Here is a 25,934-nt window from a genome sequence, read left to right as displayed (position 1 = left end):
TCACCCTGTGTTTTCTTTTCCAGACCTCGGGAACACCGGGAAGAATCTTCAGAAGAGTGCACTGCCACCCCCCTCTATACCCTCCCTTGTAGGATGCAAGTTCCCTGATGGCTCACTGCCACTTCTGGCCAACAATAGGGGGGCGGGTACTTCAAGGAAATTGCTCTTTAACAAATAATTGTTTTCACTTGGAGTTAATTGAGCTCTCTCAGTATTTCATTATCTTTCATCATCTCATCTATTTTGTGTCATAGTGTCATCCTTGTCATCTTTACTGTGTGTGTGTGACATGTCTACAGGTCATTACCAAGCAAATAGAGAGCCCATATGATTACCATCCTCTGATGAAGGCTGTTTAAATAAGTGATCGCTGTGTAATGTGCCGAGACACGCAAGGTATGCGGTCGGCGGGTCTCACTGTCTGCTGCCGCCGCTGATGCTGTCAGCCCTGCTCCAGTTATAGAGCCCCTTCTGATCTGCCCTGACAACACACACACACACACACACACACACACTCAAACACACACACACACACACACACACTCAAACACACACACACACACACACACACACACACACACACACGCATACACAGTTGTACGTACAGTAAAGAGCTCTTCGTGTGTGCATATGTGTGTGTCCGCTAATGACTAGCGGTGCTTCCTTTCTAAAGCTACATTAACAGCAGCTGGAGTGTATTGCTGTGAACATGCCTGGCTTTTGGGTGTTTGGAGCCTTTTATGTATTGGGAGAAAGAGGGGAACATTTGGGGTGAGTGTGTGTGTGTGTGTGTGTGTGGTGGGGGGGGGGGGGGGGGGTTGCTCCTCACCCCCCCACCCCACCCTATCCACCACCCCTTGCATTGCCTCCTCCTCTCCTCCTCCTCCTCCTCCCTCCCCACCTCGCTGCTTTCTCACTGTCCTTCAGTGAGCTGACATGCGGGGCGGCGTGACGAGGAGCATGTCACGTCTCCTGCTCCTCAAGCCGCCGCTGTCACGCCCACCAGCCTCGCTCGCTGTCACATGCACTCTGCTCACGGCCTGCCGTCCTCTGCCATGTCACAAACGATAAGGCGCCCGGCCACCCGCTACTCGCTCTGTGCCCTGTAAGTGTGTGTGTGTGTGTGTGTGTGTGTGTGTGTGTGTGTGTGTGTGTGTGTGTGTGTGTGTGTGTGTGTGAGTATGTGTGTGTGTCTTTATGACTGAGCTGTGCTTGTGTAAATGTGAGTAAGATGGTGTCTGTGTGTCTGTGTGTGTGTATACAAGTGTGTGTGAGTGTGTGTGTGTGTGTCTTTATGACTGAGCTATGCTTGTGTGAATGTGAGTAAGATGGTGTGTGTGTGTTTGTGTGTGTGTATACAAGTGTGTGCGTGTGTGTGTGTATGTGTGAGTATGTATGTGGGGGGGGGGGGGGGGGGCAGGGCCTGATGGGGTACAGAAGGAGGGGTAACCATCTGAAAACAAATCACATCTTTGTTTATGCCGCATCGAGGAGAATTGGTGCCTTTCACACTAATTAAAAAATCAACCTTTTTCCTCGTCTGCAGCCCCTTCCCCCCCACTCCCACAGACACATTCTGTCCTCGCACAGACTCTCTCCCTCCCTTTCTCTCTCTCTCTCTCTCTCTCTCTCTCTTTCTCGACATCACCCTTGTAACCTTCCACGCCACCATGCATATTCATGGCCACTTGTAAAAATCAGGCAGCGTTTTTTCCAACAGGGAACGCTACCAAGAGCAGCAGGATCAGCACGTTCAGCTCGGCGCAGCAGCAGTCGGGAGGCCCATCTGGGAGAGAGATCTGTTCTGAGATCTGCTCTGAGCGCCGCCGCGTGACAGACCCCGGCTCCGGCTGCGGAGTGTATTGTTGTTGAGAGAGTGCCATGCCTGCAGTCTGCTGGGATATTAGCTTATAGGAGGCGTTTGGCGGGTGTGGGGAAGGGTGGGGAGGGGAGGGGAGGAGGAGGAGGGGAGGAGGTGATGGCCTGGCCGTAGTGGCGGTTTTAGCAGAAAGGAGAGAGGAGAGGAGACAGGGTGAGGGAGAGGGAAGGCCAGGCCATGGATGCTGGCGAGTGGTTGGGAGTCAGAGACCCCCGTGTCCCCCCTCCCGCCCTGCCATGTGTCCGCCCATGATGGCCTGTCATCCTGTCACTCCTGACCTCGAGGCAGACCATCCATCCATTCTGTCCGTCTCTCTCTCTCGCTCCCTCTCTCTCTCTCTCTGGTGTGGTCCGTGTGTCTTTGCCTCCCACTGACTGGGAGCTACTCACGTCTCCCTGTCCGACCTGATCATAACACGACGCAAACAGACAGCCCACCTCAGCTCCATCACCGTCTGCCCGGCCAGACTGACAGCCAGCTGCCCCTGACCTTCCTCCGTGTCGCCCCCTGCACCAGGACCCAGCACCGTCCAGGGGGGGGTGGGGTGGGGGTGGGTGGAGCAGCGGGAGGTGGTGATGGTGGTGGGGAGGGGTGCAGACAGGGTGCTCTCTGGCAGGACTGCGCCACAGACGCCACGCAGTCATGTATACACACGACCATGTGTGTACACATAGATGTGGAACACACACACACACACACACACACACACACACACACACACACACACACACACACACAGACTAGCCATGTCTTATGGTGACCACAAATAGGACTCGGAACACACATACAGCCATAAATAAACACGACCCTAAATGTACACATGCGGCACAGGCAGATAAATGTCCAAAAGCTCTGCACTGCTCTGTTCTGCTCTTGGGGGGAGGGGGGCTGTGCCTGGCCTAGACTGCAGGGCATTGTGCTTCCCATTTTCAGAAGCTCATGGTCTTTTTTTACTCCCCTCCGCCTCGTCTTGTCACTGGCCGTCTCTCTCCTGCCTGTCAGTCAGGTCTGAGGAGCATGTCAGAAGGGCTCTGGACCCGCTGCTGTCCATTCCAACACAGCCTTCTAGGGCCTTCATGGCAAGGCCAACACCCTAGGCCAGGATGACATTTTTTTGCTTCCACAGATATGGACGCTAAAACAAAGAACAACAAAGACAGACGAACACACACACACACACACTCACACGCTATGGCATGTCCATGTCCATGTCTTTAGGGATCAGAGACCAAGAGCAGGTGGCGTGTGGGAGGAAGTGACCAAACCACCAACTTGTCTTACCGTTTGGCACCACTGGAGGCCATTTGTGTTGTGCTGGAGTCCTTTTTTCTCCTGAACTCCCGGATTTTGAGCTCCCTCTTAGAGGGGGCGGGGGACTCGGGGGCCCCCCACGGGGCCGTTGGGTACAGGGCCCGACCGAGGTCGGCCTCGGACACCGGCCATTTGAGTAACTCACTCGCTCTCTCGCTTTCACAGAACACACACAACAGTGAGATGACCAGAGACAGAGGCATGCAGGCCGAGAAAACAAAAGAAAGGAAAGAAAAGAAGACAAGTGAGCATGCAAAACAGGACAAAAAAGAGAGAGAACAAAAAACACACTGAATGAAGTGACGCAACATAAAGACAATATAATTTAAATGAATGTGAAACATAGATCAACTGAAGTTAAAATAACATATAAAAACATAATCAGAACAGAGGTATGTACTTAAAAAGGCGTGAGAATGGGAGAGATGAGAGGGGAGATGTAGGACAGAAGGAGTGGATGGACAGCAGGTAGGAGACAGCAGGTAGGAGACAGCGAACAGCAGGTAGGAGACAGCAGGTAGGAGCCATCAGGTAGGAGACAACAAGTAGGAGACGGCAGGTAGGAGACAGCAGGTAGGAAACAGCAGTTGGACACGGCAGCAGAGACTCCCACTGTGACTCCCTCTAAGACTCCCCGTGCTTAGATATCCTCACCGTTGGTCCTCAGCAGTACAGTCATTGCTAATAGGACTGCTAGGGAGATGGGGGAGATGGGGGGGGGGGGGGGGGGGGGGGGGTTCCCAGGAGAAGTCTCAGGGACAGGGGCAGGGGCACTGGGGCAGCCTGGCAGAGACTCCATTTATTTATCTGTCTGGAACTCTTGGAGTTTCATCAGCGGTGTGTAGTGAAGTTGAGGAGTGGTCATATTTAGGCCTTTCTTTGAGTATATACATGAGAGACAGGGCAAAGCGTGGAGGAGTTTGACTAGTAAAAACACAAACCTTCACATACCTCTTTCCATTCATGGTAAACGGACACAGAGACAGATAGAGAGGGAGGAGGGAGAAGAGAATGACAGACGAGTGGGGTAAGGGGATGAGAATGAGACTACGGGCGGAGAGGGAGAAAGAGAGAGAGAGAGAGAGTGATAAAAGGAAATGAGAAATGAGTGAATGATCAGGGATGACTTCTTTGGAAAGGGTGGCGGAAAATAGGAGTAGAAAGTTGAAAAGGCAAGAATGGATGAACTGCCAAACTATTCTCTGTGCACACATGAGGGATTATCCTCACAGTCCACTAGGATAGCAACAGTGACTGGGCGACCAAGTGTTTTTTTTAGTGTTTCTTGAAACATGTAAGATGAACACAACGGTTAAGGAGGTGCATTTGTGTGGCCGAGAGACGATTGTTTTAAAGGCAGACTGACCGTGCGCCGTACCTGTTCCCGTGGACGTGCGAGGCACAGAAGGCGAAGCTGTAGTGCAGCAGGGTAGGGTCGATCATGGCGCCGTTCTCTGCCCGCTCCAGCAGGTCCCGCAGGTAGCACAGGTGTCTGTGGCAGCCGCGCACGCCATTTCGCGCGCAATACTCATCCAGCACAAACACCTGACCTGGACTAAACCAGCCCTGTTGGGAGAGAGAGAGAGAGAGAGAGAGAGAGAGAGAGAGAGAGAGAGACAGAGAGACAGAGAGGGAGACAGAGACAAAAGTAGGTAGAGATAGAGAGAGAGAAGTGCAGAGTGGAAGAGAGAGCGAGAGAAGTGCAGAGTGGAAGAGAGAGAGAGAGAGAGACAAAGACAGGTAGAGACAGACAGTGAAAGAGAGAGAGAAACAGAGTGACACACAAAGTCAGAGAGAGTCATGGGTCATTCAGCTGTACCATAGGCATAGGTTAAGTGGGCACTGTTTGGCAGTGGCGTGCGGCCCTCACCAGGCAAGAGTAGGAGTCGTTGAGCCTGTGGTCCAGCGTGAGGCGCTGCAGCGTCTCGAAGAGCGTGGCATGGTCGAAGCTGCAGGGGTTGGCCGAGATGAACTCGTCCATGCCGTGCTTCTGCGCCCGGTCTGCGTCTGTTCCCAGAGAAAAAGAGGGGTTTGAGAGACTCACACACACACAAGTGCAGGGAAAGGACGAATGTGTGTGTGTGTGTGTGTGTGTACGTACAGTATGTGTGTGTGTGTGAGTGTGTGATTGTGAGTGTCTAAAATGTCAGAAAGAGAGAAGGAAATAGATAGATAGATAGAGAGAGAGAAAGAAAGAAAGAAAGAAAGAAAGAAAGAAAGAAAGAAAGAAAGAGAGAAACCTAACAGAGTAAGAGGTCTGATTATTGGCGATTAGAAGTCCAAAGGTTTCATTGTCAACTTGCATGTCAGTTGTGCGAGAGCCAGGTATGCCAAGAGGAACTTAGAGAAAACCACAGGAGCAGTGAAACCAGGGTAAACTGCTCAAACAAGGATGGGCTGTAAGAGATGACTATGCTTGCTATCCATCTGCTCCCACAGATGGGCACTAACAATGTGATCCAATGTTATAACTGGTCCAGAGATAACATCTGTTTTCTTAAATGTTCTGATGCTCAGTATACAAATGGTTTTATTTAGCATGTGAAAAAATAATTGTTCTCTCTCAAAACTGTTCATTCAGAATGTTTTTTTTTTTCATTCAAAGACTTGTATTCCATTTTCTTGTATAAAAGCTACACTCAGCTAACAGGTGGTGTGCTCTCATTGTGTTGTGAGCCTGGTGCCTGAGCCAGCTCTTAATAACTCGGTGAAGAAGGGGGGGGGGCAGACCCCGACACCGTCAGCGTCACAATCTGGCCTTCCTGATCAATTAACAGCCCCGCGAAACATTTGTCTTCCTCCCATTCACCTCCATAGCCAAGGGCCACACGTCCCCTGGGGCCCGGCCTAATTAAAAGCACCTCGTGCCACTAAAGCCTGGCCTGGGAGAGAGGCTGGCTGGAGCGGGGCCCCCTGCCCACGTTGCCCTTTGTCCGTTTAAGGGGGCTAAATAAATTCACATTTTCACTTTCCTCCACCGGTCAGCAGGCTTAGGCATTACATCAGGGGCCCGGCAAAAATAAGGAAAGCCCCCGAGGTCCTAATCCACCCGCCCCACCCCACCCCCTACCATTTGCATTCTAATGTCCTGTCATAGGCTGGTCTGGGATCTGCGTCTGGAACGAATGGGCTGCAGTGTCCCACTGACATGCTCTTCAGCTCCACTCGCCTCCACACACACAAACCCCCCCCCCCCCCCCCCCCCCCACACACACACATTTACAGCTGCTCCTGCAGGTACACACATGGAGACATGGAGACCTAAGTTCTACATCTAAGTTCTAAATCTACAAATTCTTTGATACTTTTTTTACTGATATAATAGGTAATTCAAGATTAAATGATTTACTTCACTTTTTTGCAGTTAGGGTGCTGTAAATCTTTTCTTATCTGATTGAGTTGTATTTGAATTCGGGCAGAGAGTACATTAAAAGGTTTTCCGAAAAAAATATGGACCAAAAAAATTACAATAATAACCGACAAACTGTTGAGCTTGTTGATCAGATTTGACTATTGTATCAACTTACTATTCATAATGCAAGTCTACACGAATCTGCAAGCATCATTTGAAAATCAAATATAGCTTTAAACCGAAGTAACACAAATATTCCCGCTAGGTGCATCCACATAAGAATATGTCTTATGGAGCCTTGGAATAATCTACATAAATGTGTCTAAGTGAATCAGAGCTCTGTCCCTTAGCTCCTGGGGCCAGACCTGATGATGGGGTCACCCAGCTGTCCGTCACCCAGAAGCCAGCAGAAACAACAAAGGTCGCACTGATATGATGCAGATGAACCCAAAAAAAAAAAAAAAAAGGGGTGACTTTGTGTCCCTTTTGTCCAATTCAACGTGCGGCTGTCATGTCGGCTTTGACACCGCGTGGACTGAGGTGCAGGGGATGTGGACAGTAACAGACAATGACATTAGTCCGCCGCGTCTGAGCTGGGCAAGAGGAGAAATGACAATGATTGATGGCTACTATTCATTTATAGATCTGTGCACCAGGAGAGTTGAGAGCAGAACATTTGGGGCTATTTAGCGCATGGTCCCCCCCCCCCCCCCCTCTCTATGAAGGACTGACCCCCCATGCACATCCCCCCCCCATCAGCCCCACACACCCACTCCGTCACTCGCCCCTCACTTATGTGTCACTAGAATGGGAGAGAATGGAAGAGTGACACAGGCGTGCCTTTGGCTTTGGGCATCCTGGTGCTCGGGGCTCAATCTTGAACTGACAGCATGGTTCCCCTTTGAGTGAGGGGTGGGGAACGAGAGAAAGAGAAAGAGAAAGAGAAAGAGAGAGAGATTAACAGAGATAGAGAGACCTTAGAAAACTTCAATCAAAATGTAAGTGGTCATTGGTTTTGTGCTAAACATTCGTTACATTGAAATAAATACATACATACATAAACCCTCTATGTTCCTAAATGAAAATATGGCTCGTGCTTTTAAATAAGTCCCTTTTGGGAAACCTGTAGTGAGCATCAGCAGTTTACAATTGAAATGATATCACACCTGAACATTGCAAGTTGACAAGACCTTGGTGCTGTGCAGTGGTGTGACAGCCTCATACAGAAGCCACCTCTACTTATGTTACAGTACCATATCTCTACAACCAGATTTCTACTCATGCATGACACATGGGACCAACAACAGGAGGAGAGGAGAGGAGAGAGCCTTTATTCTTTGAAAGGTCAGGTCAGTGTACTGTGGATCATCAGCACGAGTGGCCCAATATCTCCCTGTGTGGAGTGGAAACGTGAGGCTCGTGTTAGTCTACAAGTCCGTGTCAGAGCAGGAGGAACTGGAGGAACCGAGGAGCATGGGCATGGCATCAAACCTGGTAGTCATCCGCATTCACAATACTCCATATACATATTTGCCAACTCTGATCGGTACGCAAACACGTAGAGATGGAAGCCCCTTTAGCCCTCTGTGGTAAAGCGTGGTCAGTGCCAATTGTCAATTTGTGCCTCTGCCCAGGCAAATGAGAACGAGGTAAATTAAATGTGCCTTGAGCAGTCTCGCGGCCTTCGCCACGGCTTCGCGAAGACGCAATGACACTTTCTGCAAACAAATGTGGGATGACAGTATAATTTAATAACATCTCTTTACACATCTCAAATGGCAAAAAAAAAACAAGAAATCACCCTTTTCTCTATTGTTTGCCTTACAAACAAAATATGTCATTTGTAGCGTACGCTAATTTGTGGCACTGCATTGCACCATACAGACAAACGAGTGTGAACTAGCAAGTTGTTATTTGATAACATTTCATTGATTGCTTCCAGAAATAATCTCGCCACATCCTCACTGTTTTATTCATGACATGGCACTTTTAACATGGTCATTACTGGCAGCTGTGTGGTGAAGGGGGCTCTGATAGTAGCACACAGAAGCAGCCATTTCCACCAAATTCAATTTACACCAATAAATCAACAGCCATAATTGTGAGGGCGCAGTAACTGTGGCTAAAGCGTTGGGGAAATTGTGAATTGAATGTCTCTGGCTGTTTAGTTCGTTACAGATGCAGCGACCAGTTATACTCTAATTTTACACTGTACGTACAAATTTAGATGACTGCTTTACCAAGAGGAACATTGTATATTATTATTATTATTATTATTATTACTATCATTATAGAGAAGGCAAGTATGCTGAATTTTATCATATTAAATAAAATCAGTTGAAGTCACATGCAGCCTGATCTGCCAAGGATGGAAAAAAATGTGCTTCAATACCTACAAAATGTACAAACTTCAAAATAAAAAATCAGAAGGAAAGAAAATATATCTAGAAAAGACTAGGATATGAATTGAGAGAGAGAGAGAGAGAGAGAGAGAGAGAGATTTGGAAAGAAGTGGGGAGGAGGATGTAGCAGAGGCAGAGTAGGAAGGAGGGAGAGTGAATTGCACATTGCTCATGTCAGATAACCGGAGGTGGATTATCTGAACTGTGCCTACTACAGGGATGCACTTACCCTTCAGTCCGGCTACAAGGTAGCAGGGTAAGAAGGAACAAACCAGAATGACATAAAGACTAGCAACAAGAGTGTGGCAGAGCAGACAGGAGCCTCACCCTAGCTGCTGAACACGTGGACAGGAAAGAGAAAAGAAGAGAAGAGAAGAGAAGAGAAAAGAAAAAAAGAGAAGAGAAGAGAAGAGAAGAGAAGAGAAGAGAAGAGAAGAGAAGAGAAGAGAAGAGAAGCAAAGCATGACTGACGGGAGAGAGAGATAGAAACAGGGAGGGGAAAAAGAGAGAGAGATATAGAGAGATACATGGGAAGAGAGTAGAAGAGATACAGCAAAGATAACACTTCATACAGAAACACACATTTTGAGAGACAGAACGGTGTGAGAAACACATACAGAGGAAATGAAAGAAAGAGTTCAAAGCAGGATCAAATGAAAAGAAATTGAAACAGAACCCAGTAATGAATATTTAGACATGAATATCCGAACAAAAGAGAGTGAATAGCACAGTGAGGGCACAGAGTACACAAGATTCAAGTGTTTTATTTGTCACATACAACGAATGCAGTGAAATGTGAAAGGGTCTACACTCCACACTGTGCAAAAATAAAAATAAAATTTAAATAAAAATAAGGAAAGTGTCTCACTGCCTGTGGGTAAAAACTCCTCCTAAGTCTCTCAGAGTAGAGAGTAAGAGGATCACAAATACATTCAAATATTGTTAAGAGAGATTCCTTTTGAGGAGTCCACTCACTAGAGATAAGTGAAAAATCTCCGATCTGTCTTCATGTATCGTACTTCCAGAGTTGTCAGTGATATGAACTGAAGGCGAAGTCTAACACACTTTTGTGCCACAGCAGAAAGCCTTGGCCCAAGTCTAAAAGTATGCCAAAACTTCAATGTACCTTTATTAGGAAGTTAATGCTTTAAAATCATTTTTGCCAGCAAACTGGCACAATATCTACATACCTACGACTACAGGCGGGTTGGTTGTGGAGCACAATCCCTGTGTCCTGTTAGGTTGTCTCTATGGGAGTCCATAACAACATAGCTGACCCATACGCCTTAGCATAGCCATGGGAGGTCAGCCTATTGTTAGAGTATATCACAGGAGAACATGCACTAGCTGTCGAAGGAACAGCCATGGTGTCAAAAGCCACAATATACTGGACCTGCAGAAAAACAGAGCTGAGCGCAATGAGGTTTTTCTGGCAGCATTAATGGCCGGTACCACATGAGCGTGGGCATACTTACAGAACTGAGAGATGGGCGCGTCCAGCTGGGGCGCCGTGCCCCCTTTGGCATTGAGCTTTTGGATCTGTGTGGGCGGCACAGGCTTGTGGGACTGGCCCGTGGCCCGGTACATGGCCTGGACCCACAGGATGCGGTCCTGCTCGTCATCGCTGGCGAAGATCACAGTGTCACCCTCCTTCACGGCGTTAAAGAAGGCCCGGCCACCGTCCAGGCCTGCAGAAGGGCAAAGGTCAGCACAAGCAGCCATTTTTTTGCTGTGTTAAAAGTGGCAGCGCTGTGGCCTTAAACCTGTCTAAGCTTGCCCCCTCAAATGTCCTTAAGATCTAACTTTTATAAAGGTTATAATGAGTGTGCATTAGACAACTCAGGTGATTTAGTATAAGAAAGAAAGAAAGAATGTGCAATATGCAATTATTACTGCAAACATATTTATGGACAAGTAGGTGCTTCTCAGCAGTGGTCAAGGTTGTCCTAGGCAGACCAAAGTTGTAGCAAACAAAGAGGAATCAATGTTACAACTAACTGCATCTCATAAGACAACACTGCATAAGATCTTAAACAAAGAATCAGACCATGCAATTACATTCATTAAACTTAACAAGAAGCTCATTATGTCAGCTCACTGCCTAATTACCTGTATTTGGATTGCATTAATGAGGTGTGTGATGTGTACAGACAGGGACTCTCCCTGAATATAAATGCCATCTTGTGGTCAAAAGAACACTTCACGTCAGAAATCTGTCATAATTACAGACTGTTATCATGGTTACGGCCAGAAGTCTGCATCAGGTGTAACTGTATGAGCGCACATGCATACTGTATGTGTGCATACTTGTGTGACTGTGAGCTGTGTGTGTGTGTGTGTGTGTGTGTGTGTGTGTGTGTGTGTGTGTGTGTGTCTGTGAGAGAGAGAGATACAGTGTGTAAGTGTGTGAGTGTGTGTGTGTGTGTGTGTGTGTGTGTGTGAGAGAGACAGAGCAAGAGAGAGACAGTGTGTGTGTGTGTGTGTGTGTGTGTGTGTGTGTGTGTGTGTGTGTGTGTGTGTGTGTGTGTGTGTGTGTGCATGTATGAGCAGTGACCTGGCTGAGGGTCGGTGTAGTCCACAGTGTATCCGTCCAGCTGCAGAAGCTCCACAGGCTCAGCCTTCTTCTCTCTGTAGCTGCACATGGCGAAGGTGTACTGGCTCACCTACGCAAGAACCAGGAGGACAGGATCACACACAACACAAACACCAGTGTGTTTGCATTCAGGAAGCAGCCCACATCATCTGTGTTTGGGCGAATCTCTCTGTATGTTATGCTTGTTCATGCACATGTATTTGTTTACAATTGTATGTGTGTGTGTGTGTGTGTGTGTGTGTGTGTGTGTGTGTGTGTGTGTGTGTGTGTGCATGTGTGTGTGTCTGCGTTCAGGAAGCCACCCACATCCCCGCCCGCACTTCTCTGAGGGAGCGCGGGATGACAGTCAGGCCGGCGGGGCCTTAGAGCAGGCAGGCAGGCAGTCAGGGGGCCGTTGCCAGGGCCAACAGCAGGGCGGGTTCAGGGCCGGCTCTGTCACTCAGCACCAGACGGACGAGCACCGGAGTGACACTCTGTCACAAGCGACGTTGAGCCCGATTGCTAGGTGCCAGTCATATCAGAGGCAGCGCGGACATGCCCAGGCCAGTGCGGCCCCCCAGATTGTCACCTCTGCTGCAAGTGGCAGCTCCCACTCCCCTGCCCGAGCGCAGCCTCTGGATGACACCATAAATTCAATGTCACGGCTCTGACGGGAGGGGTGGGGGTGGGGGTGGGGGGTTGGCGGTTTGGCTGCAGGGCCCCAATCCGACTCGTCAGCCTTCAGGATAACAGCAGGGCGTGTGCACGAGTGTACACACAAACACACACACACATGAACACACACCACCCCCCAAAACACCAACCCCCTCCTGCACACCACACACACACACACACACACACACACACACAAAGATGGACACCCTCCATGCTGAAATCCCCACCCTCAGCCCCTACCTCCAGCACCAGTCATGGCATCAAGTTTGGGCTTGTCAGGAAGCGAGGCAGGACAGAGAGGCTGGAGGCGGGGGGCGCTGGAACGCTGGTGGGGGTGCGGGGAGCCCGGTGACCTGCTGTCAAACTGACAGTTAAAGGATTTTAAATGACTTTGCTCCCCCTGATTGCATGGTGCATTTCCGCTCTTTTAAATAACCTTGTTATTCGTCGACAGTCCATAAATCGCATTGTGCCGACGCCGGTGAGCTTACACTCCCTGATCGATGCCGCCGTTGCCGCCGCAACCGCCGCTGCACTTGGCCGATTCGCGTGCGCATGTCGCCAGAGCATGCCAAACAACACCCCCCCCCCCGCTCTCCTTACACACACACACACACACCACATTAACCCATCACCCCCTCACACACACCATCACCACTCCCTTTGGCCATTCATAACATTACCATATTCAGCTGCTTAAGACTTCAGCACTGAGCCAAGAAATGAAAGGGGAGCCGAGAAGAGGGGAGGATGGAGGGAAAGAGGAGAAGAAAAAAAAAATGAATGAGTGTCTGGCGGCCAGCCTCCAGACGGCGGAATAATTACACTTCACTTTGCATCATAAATATTGGGCTTATGCTTCCAATTTGCTGCCATGTTGCTGGGGACATGAAGTAGCAGGGAAAAAGTCAGATCTGGAGGCTGTCTGAACTCTGTGTGTGACGTTACGGGTAAATATGTGTGTGTGTGTCTGTATTTGTGTGTGTCTGTATTTGTGTGTGTGTGTGTGTGTGTGTGTGTGTGTGTGTGTGTGTGTGTGTGTGTGTGTGTGTGTGTGTGTGTGTGTGTGTGTGTGTGTGTGTGTGTGTGTGTGTGTGTGTATGTGTGTGTGTGTTGGAGAAAGAGGGGAGGGGGGGTTGGTGGTGAGATGCTCACAAGTGTGATTCCTCGACTCTTGGGTTTAGTCAAAACACAGTTTCACAGTAGCACAACATCCTTTCACCTCCCCACTGAACGCGCATCAGTTTAGCGTGCTCGCCGATTGCCACTTCTGTGAGCAAAACAACAGAACTCAATCTTTCAGGGTGATTGTGTGTCTGGGGCCAGGAGCAGCACAGTCTGGCCTCCGAGTGACACGCACGTCGCCACGGCCACGGCCACGGCCACGCCAGTGTCCGTCAACACACGGAGCTGTAAGTGATCTACCCAGTGCTGTAATTAACTGCTTATGAATAATTCAGCAGAGAGAAAAGCAATATCCTCTCCCGGAGTAAACACCCCCACAGTCAAAGGCGAGCTATTTATAAAGAATCAAGGGACGCGTCAATCAAGCGTCAATCAGGACCCGGCGCGCTGACGAGCTGCTTGTTTGTCTCTGGAGCAAAGAGGGCCGCGGGACGCGGTAATGATGGGCGCGTTTAGGGGAATGTGAGGTTTTTTGTAAAGGCTGATCAAGGGTTCACGGGGGCGACACATGAGGGACCAGCCAGAGAGGTGGTGGATGGGGAGCACTGACATGGAAACATTGCTTTGATACTGATTCCACTGTCAAAACTATCTATATTATTTTTTATTTCATCTCCAATCAAAACATCAACATATCATTTGAATTTCTATTTCTATTGATTTAATTTGTATTGATTAGCTATCAAGATCCTCTGTAAATGGCTATCGGTGTGTTAAACCAATCACCTAATTCACAACGATGAATGTCTGGAGGGTGACTGAGTTTAAACGTATTTGCACATCTCAGTTTATTCCACTTCCACAAGGAGCAGTGTGATTAATTCCAGCAGGCCTGTGTTGAAATGGGCAAATACCTCTGAATCCACTTAAAGTGTGCATTCTGTTTCTCAAGGTGTGATAAGAACAGGGACACCAAACCGAGAGGGAGAGACAGAGAGAGAGAGAAAAAAATACTTACACGGGACTTAGCATGACACAAAACAGAAGACGCAGAAAAAAAGAAAGGAAAAAGAAAAGCTGTGAAAAGAACAAATAATACATGGGCATAAACAGACCCTCTCTCTCTCTCACTCTCTGCCTGTCTCTCTCCCTCTCTCCTTGACAAGGCACAAACACCAAGGAGCATATCGGATTTTTCTAAGCATTTGTACACCACCACCACCCCTCCAAAAACAAACACAAATGGAGACACAAACTCAAACAGACAAGCACACAAACACACATACATACATACACACACACACACACACACTCACGCAAACACACACACACACACACACACACACACACACACACACAAACACACACACACATACACACACACACACACACACAGAGAAAGAGAGAGGCAGCAGTCTATTGACCAGTGTTTGTCACTTGCTGTACGTGTGGCTGGGAGCTAAGAGTGGAGAGCATTCTTCAGGATCCTTTAGCTGGGAGTGCAAGGGCCTCTGCTTTGGTCTGTCAATCTCCCTGTCAAGTCGTGGCTCGCGGACATATTCTACCCCGCATAGAACAGCGGAGGCAGACAGCGCACCGTGCTCAGAACGGGGAGACGGAAATAAAATGGCTACAACAAAAAGCTCTGTGACATGCGGCTTTAACTCCATCCGAGGCTCCCGTGTCAGCCACAAGACAGAACGGCACACGTGTTTTGACACTGCAAATAAAATACAGTGGTACCTGTTTGCAGTCATGAGAGGTGCCACTACAGGTAGCTCATTCACTTTTGAGGAGACACACTGCAGAACATGGACACATTGACAGGATAAACACTTTGACAGGAGAGGTCTTACCTGCACCAAGACAAAGAACCTTTTCTTCCACCTCTTCCACACATTTTTCCCAATGACCCACAAATACCTGTGTCAAGACATAAAGCAAGAGGCATCAAATTAATGTGGATGTAAACTAGTAAAATGATGAAGTCACTGATCACATTGTCCAAGGGTGAGAGTGAGAATCAGAGTCTTCTGTTGGAGGCTTTTTAGACTGATATAATATTTTTAGGACTCTTTCTATGGCTTGCCATCATTGACTGTGTCATATTTTATTATTGTTGAACAAAAGACAAGTGCCGCTATGTAAACTTCCACACACATCTCGCTGATGGGCTTTCACTGCCCCCTGGTGGCTGTAGTGCTCAGCACATCCATATGGTTAGAGCAAAGGTCCACACTACATGTTTAATTTAATTTGTTTAAATTCTGGCAAAAAAATCCAGACAGAGAAAATAATTGACACATCCTAAAACATCTGAAAACCTAAGACCTCTAATCAACATCTAAGCCACAATCTGAGTTGGCCAGCACAGTAAGTACAGAGAGGAGGAAGAAGAAGAGTGACTTTAAGTAAGAACAAAACAAAGGCTGGTGAGATTTCACCCGCATCTTTTGTTGCATTAAACTACAGTGCAGTATACCAGATACACACTCACTGAGCTTTCCCAACCTCACAAAAAACTGAACCTCACTCATTCCTGCCATCTACCAGACTGCTTTGTGGGGCAGTGGGCGCTCCAAGGCCACAAGAAGGTATCTCAAAAAAGAACATCAAGGGTTTTAGGGCTTTTGCCTGGGTGCTCTGTGCGCGCGTGTGTTTGTGTGTGTGTGTGTGTGTGTGTGTGTGTGTGTGTGTGTGTGTGTGTGTGTGTGTGTGTGTGTGTGTGTGTGTGTTGTGTGTGTGTGTGTGTTTGTGTGTGTGTGTGTGTGTGTGTGTGTGCGCGCGCATGCGTGCGGGTAAGGCCAGCTCTGGGTGCCGTTACAGGCTGCCCTAGCCTGTCGCTCTGAATAAATAGACACCCGGGGCTAGGGCAGGCCCAGCGTTGCTAGGAGACAAAGACGACAGTGGCAGCAGCAGCAGCAGCAGCAGGCACGGGGGAGCCAGGCAGCCTGGCACAAGGGGCACGGGCTCAGAACCCCTCCTGGCAGTGAGGGCAAGGAGGAGGAGGAGGAGGAGGAGGAGGAGAAGAGGGAGATTGAGAAGGCTGCTACAGGAAGCATATGGGCCTGTGCGATGAAGGCAGAAAGGCGGAGCCCCCCGTTTATATAAGGCCCGGGGCAAGCCCCGTCGCTCGCTGCCATACTGTTCCCTGCTCTCACTGGCCCGCTGCACGCCACTGCGAGCCGGTCCAGACGACGGGGGCAAGATTGCATTAGCGCGGCCCTCCATCTCACGAGCGCCACTGTCGACCTCCTTATTGTCAGCGGCCATCACGGCCCCTCATTACCGCGCGCTCTGCCTGGGCCCTGAGTGGCGAGAGCAGGCGTGTTGATAGGGGGGGGAGGGTCTCTCTTGACAGACAGGAGTTTTTATGGCTGACATGTCCCATTAGCAGTCTTTGTCAATTAGCGCTGATCATGAGCTGCGGCAAAGACTGTCCCTTCCTTCACTGACCACTGGGTCTTAGTGGTAGTGGCTTTGTAAATGTTCTGTCAGTCAGTCTGAATATGGTCAGAGTGCGTCTAGGAAACCAGTTATTGATACTCGGGGGCTCTTGGGATTCGAGAGCATTATTACAGCGATCGCTGCAGGCAAACAAACTACACAGACCCCAGTCGATGCAGTTAAAATTGAAGCCAAAGTGAACTATCAGTGACTGTGTTCCCTTCTGCTGTGTGATTACTTAGGCCTTCGCCAAAATCCATGCCATTATCTGGAGAGACACCGGGCTGTCTGGGCCCACGTGTGTTCTGGGCATGTAGGGTGACCTTATGACCTTATTATATTTACATTTACATTTAGTCATTTAGCAGACGCTTTTGTCCAAAGCGACGTACAAGGGAGAGAATAGTCAAGCTACGAGCAAAAGAACCTGGTGTAACAATAAATACTACTTTACATAAGAAATATAAATAAATTAAATAAAAGAAAAACAAGTGCAGAAATGTAACTGCTGTAATTGCAAGTTACGCACTAGTCGAAGTGCCAGTTAGGACGGGAAGTGCTCTCTGAAGAGTTGGGTCTTCAAAAGCTTCTTAAAGGTAGAGAGGGACGCCCCTGCTCTGGTAGTGCTAGGTAGTTCATTCCACCAACGTGGAACTACAAATTACCTTATGACCTTATGACCTTATTTGAGTGCCCTCACTCAGAGACCTGCTTGCAGCTTTTACCAGCCCTGCTTCCGTCAGCCAAGCGGGAAGCCACGGCACCAGGGCAGAGTTATCATTCTCCTCAGATAATGCTGCCTGTATGGTTCTGTGGTGACTGTTGAAATATTCATTATAATTATGCATTGTTCTGATGTAGGTTACAAAAGGAACTACCTTATATTGAAATATCGGTCTTAAAAAACAGCATGCTTATTTAATAGGTGTGGTTATTTGTTCTTGTGTTAGATCTCAAAACTTATTACAACTGCATACCAAACTGCATCCCTTTGAATGAGATGACACCAGTTTCGATGCATGAGCGTATTTCATCCACCAGATGGCAGTAGAAGACCATTTCAATGCTGTCTCATCAGCCCCTTCCTACTCCTAGGAAAGGGGATCCCAAACTGACTTACCCACAGTGCTTCATGTTTTGAGGTTTATCCATGCGAACAGCCAGCTTGATCTTGAGGTCACTGTCAGGGCAGCCTTTGGACACGGCCATCTTGTGCAGCTCAGCCTGTTTGGGGCTGTTGGGAGTTGGGTGCAGAACCACCTAGGAGGGGAACCAGAAGGAGAGGCCGGGTGACGCAGGCTGGCAACAAGGAGGTTAAACGCATGATGTTGTGGTGGCTAGCATTACATAAAGCAATAGGTCCATGCAAATCTCTCCCCAATATCTTTAGGCGATCAGGTTTATTATATTAAAACGGAAGCCAAATTTCACAATAATTCTCCTTAGTCTTTCTTTTTTCTCCAGTGATACCACTTTGCTGCCTTCAGGACACTATAAATAGCTGATGCTGTGTCAAAGCCATCACATCCAATTACATCTGAATCGTTCTCGGTGAAACTTCAAAAGCCCTGAGTGATTTGCATTTGGGGACAGAAGCGCTCCTTATCAAGGGGTTTGGAGAGAGAGACGGATCTCTCAGATGAAAGCAGAGCCATCCCTCCTCTAATGGAGATCATAGCTGGATCTGACTGCTGATTGGTGGGAACTCTGGGAGGGCAGATAAGATTTTTTTGTTGTTGTTGTTGTTGAAGGGACAGTGGAATATTATGTGTGTCTCACTCTCCACACAGAGTGGGAGTCGGTCAGGTGTTTCTTTAGCTGAGGCTGGAGCAGGTGCAGTCAGACACAGAGGCTGTTGGCAGCATGAAGAGGGGTCACAGAACCTGTCTGTCCTTCACCACAGTCAACAGGCTCTCAACGCTGAGAGTGAAATTAGATAATGGTACTTGAGCACGGCCATGTCACTGCAGTTAGTGTGAAAATGACACATATGTGTGTGTGTGTGTCTGTGTGTGTGTGTGTATGTAGTAGTGTTTGTGAATTTATGCATGTGTATGTTTGTGTGTGTGTGTATGTATAATGTTGGTGAGTGTGTGCACGTGCGTATGTCTTTATCTGTATGTCTGAATGAATAGTACATTGGCGAGTATATGCTTGTGTGCCTCTATGTGTCCTTGTGTGTACATCCTTGTGTGTGTGTCTGTGTTTGTGTGCTTGCGTGCATATCTGTGTGTGTGTGTGTGTGTGTGTGTGTGCATGCGTGCATATCTCTGTGTGTGTGTGTGTGTGTGTGCATGAGAGCATATCTGTGTGTGTGTATGTGTGTGTGTGTCTGTGTGTGTATCTCTGTGTGTATCTCTGTGTGTGTGTGTGTGTGTGTCTGTGTTTGTGTGCATGCGTGCATGCGTATCTCTGTGTGTGTGTGTTTGTGTGTGTGTGTGTGTGTCTGTGTTTGTGTGCATGCGTGCGTATCTGTGCCTTCGTGCATCATTCTTACCCTGCCCAGCTCCTTGTCCTCCAGAGCCAGCACGGCGGTGCTCTCGGTGAACAGCTTGACCTTGACAGCCGGGAGTGGGTGCGTGGTGGTGAAGTCCCCCTGCGTCCCCCAGCTGTAACACAGAGAGGGGCCAGAGGGGAACGCACGGAAACACTCATCTTCTGGCCAGAGCCTCCTATTCAGCTAGGTAGCCTAATGACACTTATTTATAGGGACACTAGGAAGGGAATCAGTGCATGCTCTATGTGTAATTTAGCAACACTCCCGGAATGATCGAATATCAAACAACACATCATCTGCACACCCCATGGATCAAATTACTTATTTTGTTCTATATTTGACACAAAGATACTCAACTCGTTTCTACGGCTGATTTCACTGAGCACAACATCAATATTTTCCTTCTGGGCTTTTTCTTTGTGGAAACAAAATGAGCTTTCCACCAACTCATTACTGGGGGAAATTGTTATTTGTAATGAATGACCCTGGCTGTGTGTGTGTGTGTGTGTGTGTGTGTGTGTGTGTGTGTGTGTGTGTGTGTGTGTGTGTGTGTGTGTGTGTGTGTGTGTGTGTGTGTGTGTGTGTTGCATATATAGGTGTTTCTCATTGAAGCTTCTCATCAGTCTCCCCGAGTCAGTCTCATCGGCCGCCACTCATCTCCTTGGCCATGCGTCATTCCCGTCTAATGACAGAGTGACTCCCATTGGGCGACGAATGGAAGACACTTTACACTGGGCGGCATGGAAACATCATCATCCGCTTCTTAAGTTCTGATGCGACTGAATCATCTCCGGAGTCATCTCTAGATCATCTAGAGCCTCGGTTCCCAAACTGGGGTACGAAGTGGTTCAGGGGGTACGCGGGGAGAAAATGTCTGTGATGACGGAATTCGCGGAATGTACCCCTTGAAACAGAATTGCAACTTTCAGACAGAAACATCATTTTGTGCATCAAAATCGCCCACATTCCCCTGTATTTTGCCCTGCAAGGCTGTATTTCTTTCTAATAAACACAACAACGATCGTAACGATGCATTAATTAAAAAACAAAACCACTGAGAAAATGTCACGTCTGTGCTGAACTCCGCTCCGGCCACGCCCCCCCCTGTTCAACCGTTGACACACTCACCTCCACTACAGCCTGTAAAATTAATTCGCTCATCTTCCCAAATAACGTTTATTTAGTCTTCTGTTCTGTTGATGGCTGGCAAACAACAACCTTAGAAGGTTTGGGTCAGTTGTGGCACATATTATTCACTCATTTTAAGCCATCAATCTACCTTAGAGTGAACCAAACGTACGGGACTGTAAAAAGTTTGGGAACCACTGATCTAGAGTCACCTGAAGCCCCTCTAAACACAAGCGAGGTGCCATGTTGTAGCCCTTATTTGTCCAATGTATGGATAATTACACATTATCACATGGATAAAACAGCCTCACAGAAGCTCAGTGTATCTCGTGTGACTGGATGATATTCACCACTCTGCACTGCCCCGCTGTTAGCCCCCTGAGAGTCTCCAGCAGTCATAAATATCACAAAGTGACAAATGATCACCTCACATAACATGTACCCTTTACAGGTGACCAATGTTCTTTAAGAGGGCATGTGACATGTATACAAAATTGATAACCCCTTTACAGTAACTCCAGCGGATAAATAATGCATGGGAAATGATTATGACCAGGAGGCTTTAGGGAGCGCATAGATGTTCTCCATGTACATGTCTGAGTATGTGTGTGTGTGCGCGTGCGTGCGTACGTGCGTGCGTGCGTGCGTGTTTGTGTGTGCGTGCGTGCGTGCGTGTGTGCGTGAGAGAGTGTGCGTGTGTGAGGGTGTGTCTGCATGTGGTATGTTCTAAGAGAATCTCCCCTGTGTGTGTGTGTGTGCATGCACATGTGGTCTAATGAGGTTGTATACCCATTCATAGCATCCCTCTACCACCACCTGTGTATGTGCATGCATGTGTGTGTGTGTGTGTGTGTGTGTGTGTGTGTGTCTGCGTGTGTGTCAACGCAGCAGAGGGAAGACAGGGTGATGGAGTAGGCTGCCATAGCAACCCAGTGCGTCAAATTCCCCGCTGCAAGCCTGGGGGTGACGCCGGGGGCACATGGACGGAGCGCGTGCAGTGAGGCCGAGCAAAGCCAGGATAAATATAGAACACGGGCGCAGCCTCAGGGAAGGGGGATCTCAGTCGCTCCACTCAGTGGCAAGGGATGAAGATTGTGTGTGTGAGTGTGAGTGTGAGTGTGAGTGTGTGTGTGTGTGTGTGTGTGTGTGTGTGTGTGTGTGTGTTTGTGTGAGTATGGTGGGCATCTAGAGTCAAACTGGTGGTTAATAAAGCATGTCACACAGAAGTGCCTCCCTGAAGTGTTTTGAGTCAGTGTGTCCGAAATAAATCCCAGTGGTGGAAGAGGGGGAGTTACTGAAGATAATTAGATGAAGGGTTAGTATTCACATTTAGATAAGATCAGAGTTTCTCAGGTACTCAATTTTTTACAGTCCGTAAGTTTCCTTTTTTTCTTTTTCCTGGAGATCGTCTTTCTTTTTCCGTCTTTCTTCTTGGGCTTTATTTCATTAAAAAAGTATTGGAGCTTTTATCTTCTCCCTCTCACTTTCACATTCAATTTCCGTGAGGTGCTACAAACAGACATATATGTAGACACAGACACACACATAAACACAGAGACACAGACACACAAACATGCACACACATACACACACACACACACCTTGGGTGTTACACGGGCTTTGCTTTCATTAAGTGCTGGCAGGCTCCTGACAGGCTGCTAAAAATTAATCTTGTTGGTTTGTTCTCGCCCGCCGTTTCTGACAGCTCAGGGCGCACTCCATGAAATGCCTCTGACGAAGAATCATGTTTGGAGCGCTGAGCGTGTGGAATACCAAAAACTGTCCTGACTGCAGCCCCACAGAGCCAGGCTCAGAGCCCAGACTTACCCACCACAGTTTCAAACAGCACAACTTGACCCCGACAAAACTCTGCCTTGCACAACTCGACCTACACCCTCGACCCTTAAACTTAACACAACACAACACCAGCTGACAAACCTCATCACCACGCAACTTGACCAAACACGTGACAACATGACCCAAAACAACACCACCCAACATACCTCAACATCTCACACACATAACACCACCCGACTCAACTGGACTCCGCACAGCTCAGCGACACACACACACACACACACACACACACACACACACACACACACACACACACACACACCGCAGAGGTCCACATAGCTCCTCCACATCAAAGCCAGATAGAGGAGGAACCTGACAGGCCAGCACAGAGCAGAGGAGCTCCGCTGACCGTTCATGATGTAACGGCCCTGTGAGGGACTTTCACCCCTCCACCCCTCCACCCCCACGTCTCCCTGTACACATAACAAGTTCTGTTCACCACTGATCTAAGTGTGGCCTGAAAGAGAGACACATGAAAGCCTGTGGCCTCCAGTGTGAGCCTATAGAGGTATGGAAGGACAGGCACACAACAGGGGATGACAGAGAGGGTGACAGTCTCTGGAGCCCTTGCCCTCTTGGGTGGATGGACCTTTTTGGCGATTTGTTTTTGAGACACACTCTGGATAAATTGTACGGTTCCTTGTGCCAGAGCTTGGTGGGCTACACATAGAGGAGAGATCTCTCTACCTCACATGATGACCACAGGGGGAAACCACTCAAGTAAAGTGCAGGTTGGAGCTACTGGCTTCCCAATGATGTAGCCACAGATCACACCTTGCTAAATTATGCCAAAAGCGACACATAGTTGAACCGGACAAAACTCGCAAGAGGTTTCGGATGAAAGTGATTGCCAAACACACACGTGACACGAGACACTTCAGGGGTGCAAACCCATCCTGCAAATGCAGCCTCAGCTGCAGAGGAACATCTGTTTGACTTCACTCTGGAGTCCAGCAACCCGCATCTCTCGCACACAACCCCCGCAAGGGTGAGAGGGTGAGAGGGGGAAAGTGTTAGGATGACTGAAGAGGCTCAGTGACTCACTGGCTCCTGCTGAACTGAAACCATCCTATTTATGACAGCGGCATTTTCACACTCTCTTTCTCTCACACACACACACATACACATACACACAAACACACATTCCTCACAGACGTTTCTCCTCCTTGAGTCATCGGTAACCAGCTGAGCATTCACATTCAGAAGGCCAACAGCAGCCATGATACTATGCACTGAGTCAGAAAGAGAGTGGAGAAGTGAGGAGTGGTGACCAGCGAGAGACTGAGAGAAAGAGATGGAGAGAGAGACACAGAGAGAGAGAGAGAGAGAGAGAGAGAGAGGGAGAGAGAGAGAGAGAGAGAGAGAGAGAGAGAAAGAGAGAGAGAGAGAAATAGATGGAGAGAGAGAGACAGAGAGAGAGAGAGAGAGAAAGACATGGAGAGAGAGAGACAGAGAAAGAGAGAGAGAGAGAGAAAGAGATGGAGAGAGAGACAGAGAGAGACAGAGAGAGAGAGAGAGAGAGAGGGGAGGGGAGGGGGAGAGAGAGAGACAGAGAGAGACACAGAGAGAGAGACAGAGAGAGAGAGGGGGGGGGGAGGGGAGGGGGATAGAGAGAGACAGAGAGAGAAAGAGGAGAGAGGGGGGGATTCACCTTGCAGTGACTGGGCAGAGGGAGGCCTGAACACTCAGCTCCACCGCGGAGGAGATGCCTGAACACTCAGCTCCACCGCTGAGGAGATGCCTGATCTGTTACCCAGCAGCAGCTGTTGCTAATGTGTCTTCTGGTGCCTGCTGAGTGGCCCGAAGAGTGGAGAGCAGCAGAAGCCAGGCTAGCGCAGGGCTCCGGAGTGGAACCTGACTGGAGCCAGAATGGAGATCTGAGACTGCTCAGAGGAGGCTAATGGCTAACAGATGAGCCCCTCAGGTCCTCAGGCAGGGAACCATTTTATACTTGAGTCCATAAAGTCTTGGAGAAGACCAGTAGTTCTTCCTCTCTCCGGAGTGTTCTTCTGCTTCACTGAATACGATGAGGGCCTTTTACCTCCAAACTGCTGACATGCATATTCAAAAAAGTTGAACCAACATAAGAGGGTCCTTATGGAGAAACAGAACCAACATGAGAGGGTCCTTATGGAGAAACAGAACCAACACGAGAGGGTCCTTATGGAGAAACAGAACCGACATGAGAGGGTTCTTATGGAGAAACAGAAACTGTCTGACAAGCTCTGAAAAAGGAACCCACTGCATCTCTTAACCAGAGGGCCATTTTAGAGCCAGATAGGGGGCTTTAACACACGGACAGAACTAAAACAGCTTTATTTTTTTAAGAATGTTATTCTGTCCCTGTGATTTCTATCAAGAAATGCCATGTTTAGGAGTGATACGACGCTTTGAAGAATGGCTGTTGACTCTTACAGACCTCATAGTGGCTGGGGATGACTCAGGCTCTGAGACCACAGGCCTGACAGGCTGAGCTAACACTGGCCCTGCTTTATCTCAATAGCCCCATCAGTGTTATTACCTTGCACTCTCGATGCTTTCTCCCTTCTGTGGGAACGCTTTTAGGCCCTTGCTGAGAGCTACTGCGGCTGAAACACTGGCCTCACACTGAGGGAAATGGAGGCGATAAAAATAGCAGACAAGAAGGGAAAAAAAGAAACTCTAAAGGTTGGCTTTAATCTTCTAAAAGCCAAATGTAATCACAGAGGGAGACAATCTCTCCTGTCTTTTCTTTTCCCCCGTCTCTCTCTCTGTCTGTGTGTGTCTGTCACTAACACATGAACACATTTGCACACACACATATGACTCACACACTTACACTCACTATTTTACACCCCATTTTTAACATGTACACATAACATTTCTCTTCTCTTCTCTTCTCTTCTCTTCTCTTCTTGTCTTGTCTCTTTTCTTTTCTCTCTCTCTCTCTCTCTCTCTCTCTCTCTCTCTCTCTCATCTCTCTCTTCTGTCAGTGTGTTCTCTTGGGGAAGGGGGGAGAGGGGGTTGTCAGGTTAAAAGCGGGAGGTGTTGCTGAGCTCACAGCTCACCTGTGTGATCGGTTGTGACACTCCTAGTCCCCTGACGCCACCCTGATAGCACTACAGTGCCACTGATGCCCCTGCCAGCCTGATCCCTATTTCATACATCAATCCATTATAAATACTCCCAGCTCCCCTATCCTACATCCATCACAGATACTCCCAACTCCCCATCATCTGTTCATCACAAACATTCACATTTAACCCATCCCCTATAGGCAGCAATCCCTTTGCTAGTGTGGCGTGGCCACTCCAGAGTTTCCAGTCATTCTCCATCCGCAGCGCTCCCATTTCCCCATCCCCCCATCTGACATGCACACTCTTGATTCTCTGTCCACCACAAACAGTCCTCATCATCCATCTTGGGTCCATAACAATCCCTCTCAATTACCATCAACTGGCCATCACCAAACACTCCCAGTCCCATCAACTGGCCATCACCAAACACTTCCAGTTCCCATCAACTGGCCATCACAGACACTCCCAATTCCCGGCTCTCTCTCTCCACCCTGAACACTCCCAATCTTTCCATCCCGCCCTGTCACTCACTCTCAGCCATCCGCACTGACACCTCTCCCCAGAGACGCAGCACCTTCCCTCACACCCTCCCTCCATTCATTACAGCTGGGCGAGCGGCCCGTGTCCGAGAGC

General features: G+C 48.6%; 1 protein-coding gene across 24 annotated transcripts in view; it reads right to left on the bottom strand.

Annotated features, from left to right (window-relative positions):
* cadpsa (Ca2+-dependent activator protein for secretion a) overlaps positions 1-25,934 on the bottom strand; it is a 101,673-nt gene that overhangs the window by 38,828 nt on the left and 36,911 nt on the right. For 9 of the 24 annotated variants that reach the window (XM_031567494.2, XM_031567499.2, XM_031567495.2 and 6 more), the window contains exons 8-17: positions 19,261-19,372; positions 17,884-18,023; positions 15,173-15,239; positions 14,335-14,340; positions 11,499-11,607; positions 10,420-10,632; positions 9,174-9,185; positions 5,061-5,197; positions 4,569-4,756; positions 3,161-3,346 (exon numbers count right to left, since the gene is read on the bottom strand). In XM_031567494.2, coding sequence (XP_031423354.1) covers positions 3,161-3,346; positions 4,569-4,756; positions 5,061-5,197; positions 9,174-9,185; positions 10,420-10,632; positions 11,499-11,607; positions 14,335-14,340; positions 15,173-15,239; positions 17,884-18,023; positions 19,261-19,372 — 1,170 coding nt within the window. Of the gene's footprint in view, positions 1-3,160; positions 3,347-4,556; positions 4,757-5,060; positions 5,198-9,173; positions 9,186-10,419; positions 10,633-11,498; positions 11,608-14,334; positions 14,341-15,172; positions 15,240-17,883; positions 18,024-19,260; positions 19,373-25,934 lie in introns of all 24 variants that reach the window. The other 15 variants (XM_031567512.2, XM_012841103.3, XM_031567516.2 and 12 more) reach the window with 7 other exon arrangements.

Source organism: Clupea harengus, chromosome 5 (genome assembly GCF_900700415.2).
Source record: "Clupea harengus chromosome 5, Ch_v2.0.2, whole genome shotgun sequence".
Classification (NCBI taxonomy): domain Eukaryota; kingdom Metazoa; phylum Chordata; class Actinopteri; order Clupeiformes; family Clupeidae; genus Clupea; species Clupea harengus.
This window is presented reverse-complemented; position numbering and strand designations above follow the sequence as displayed.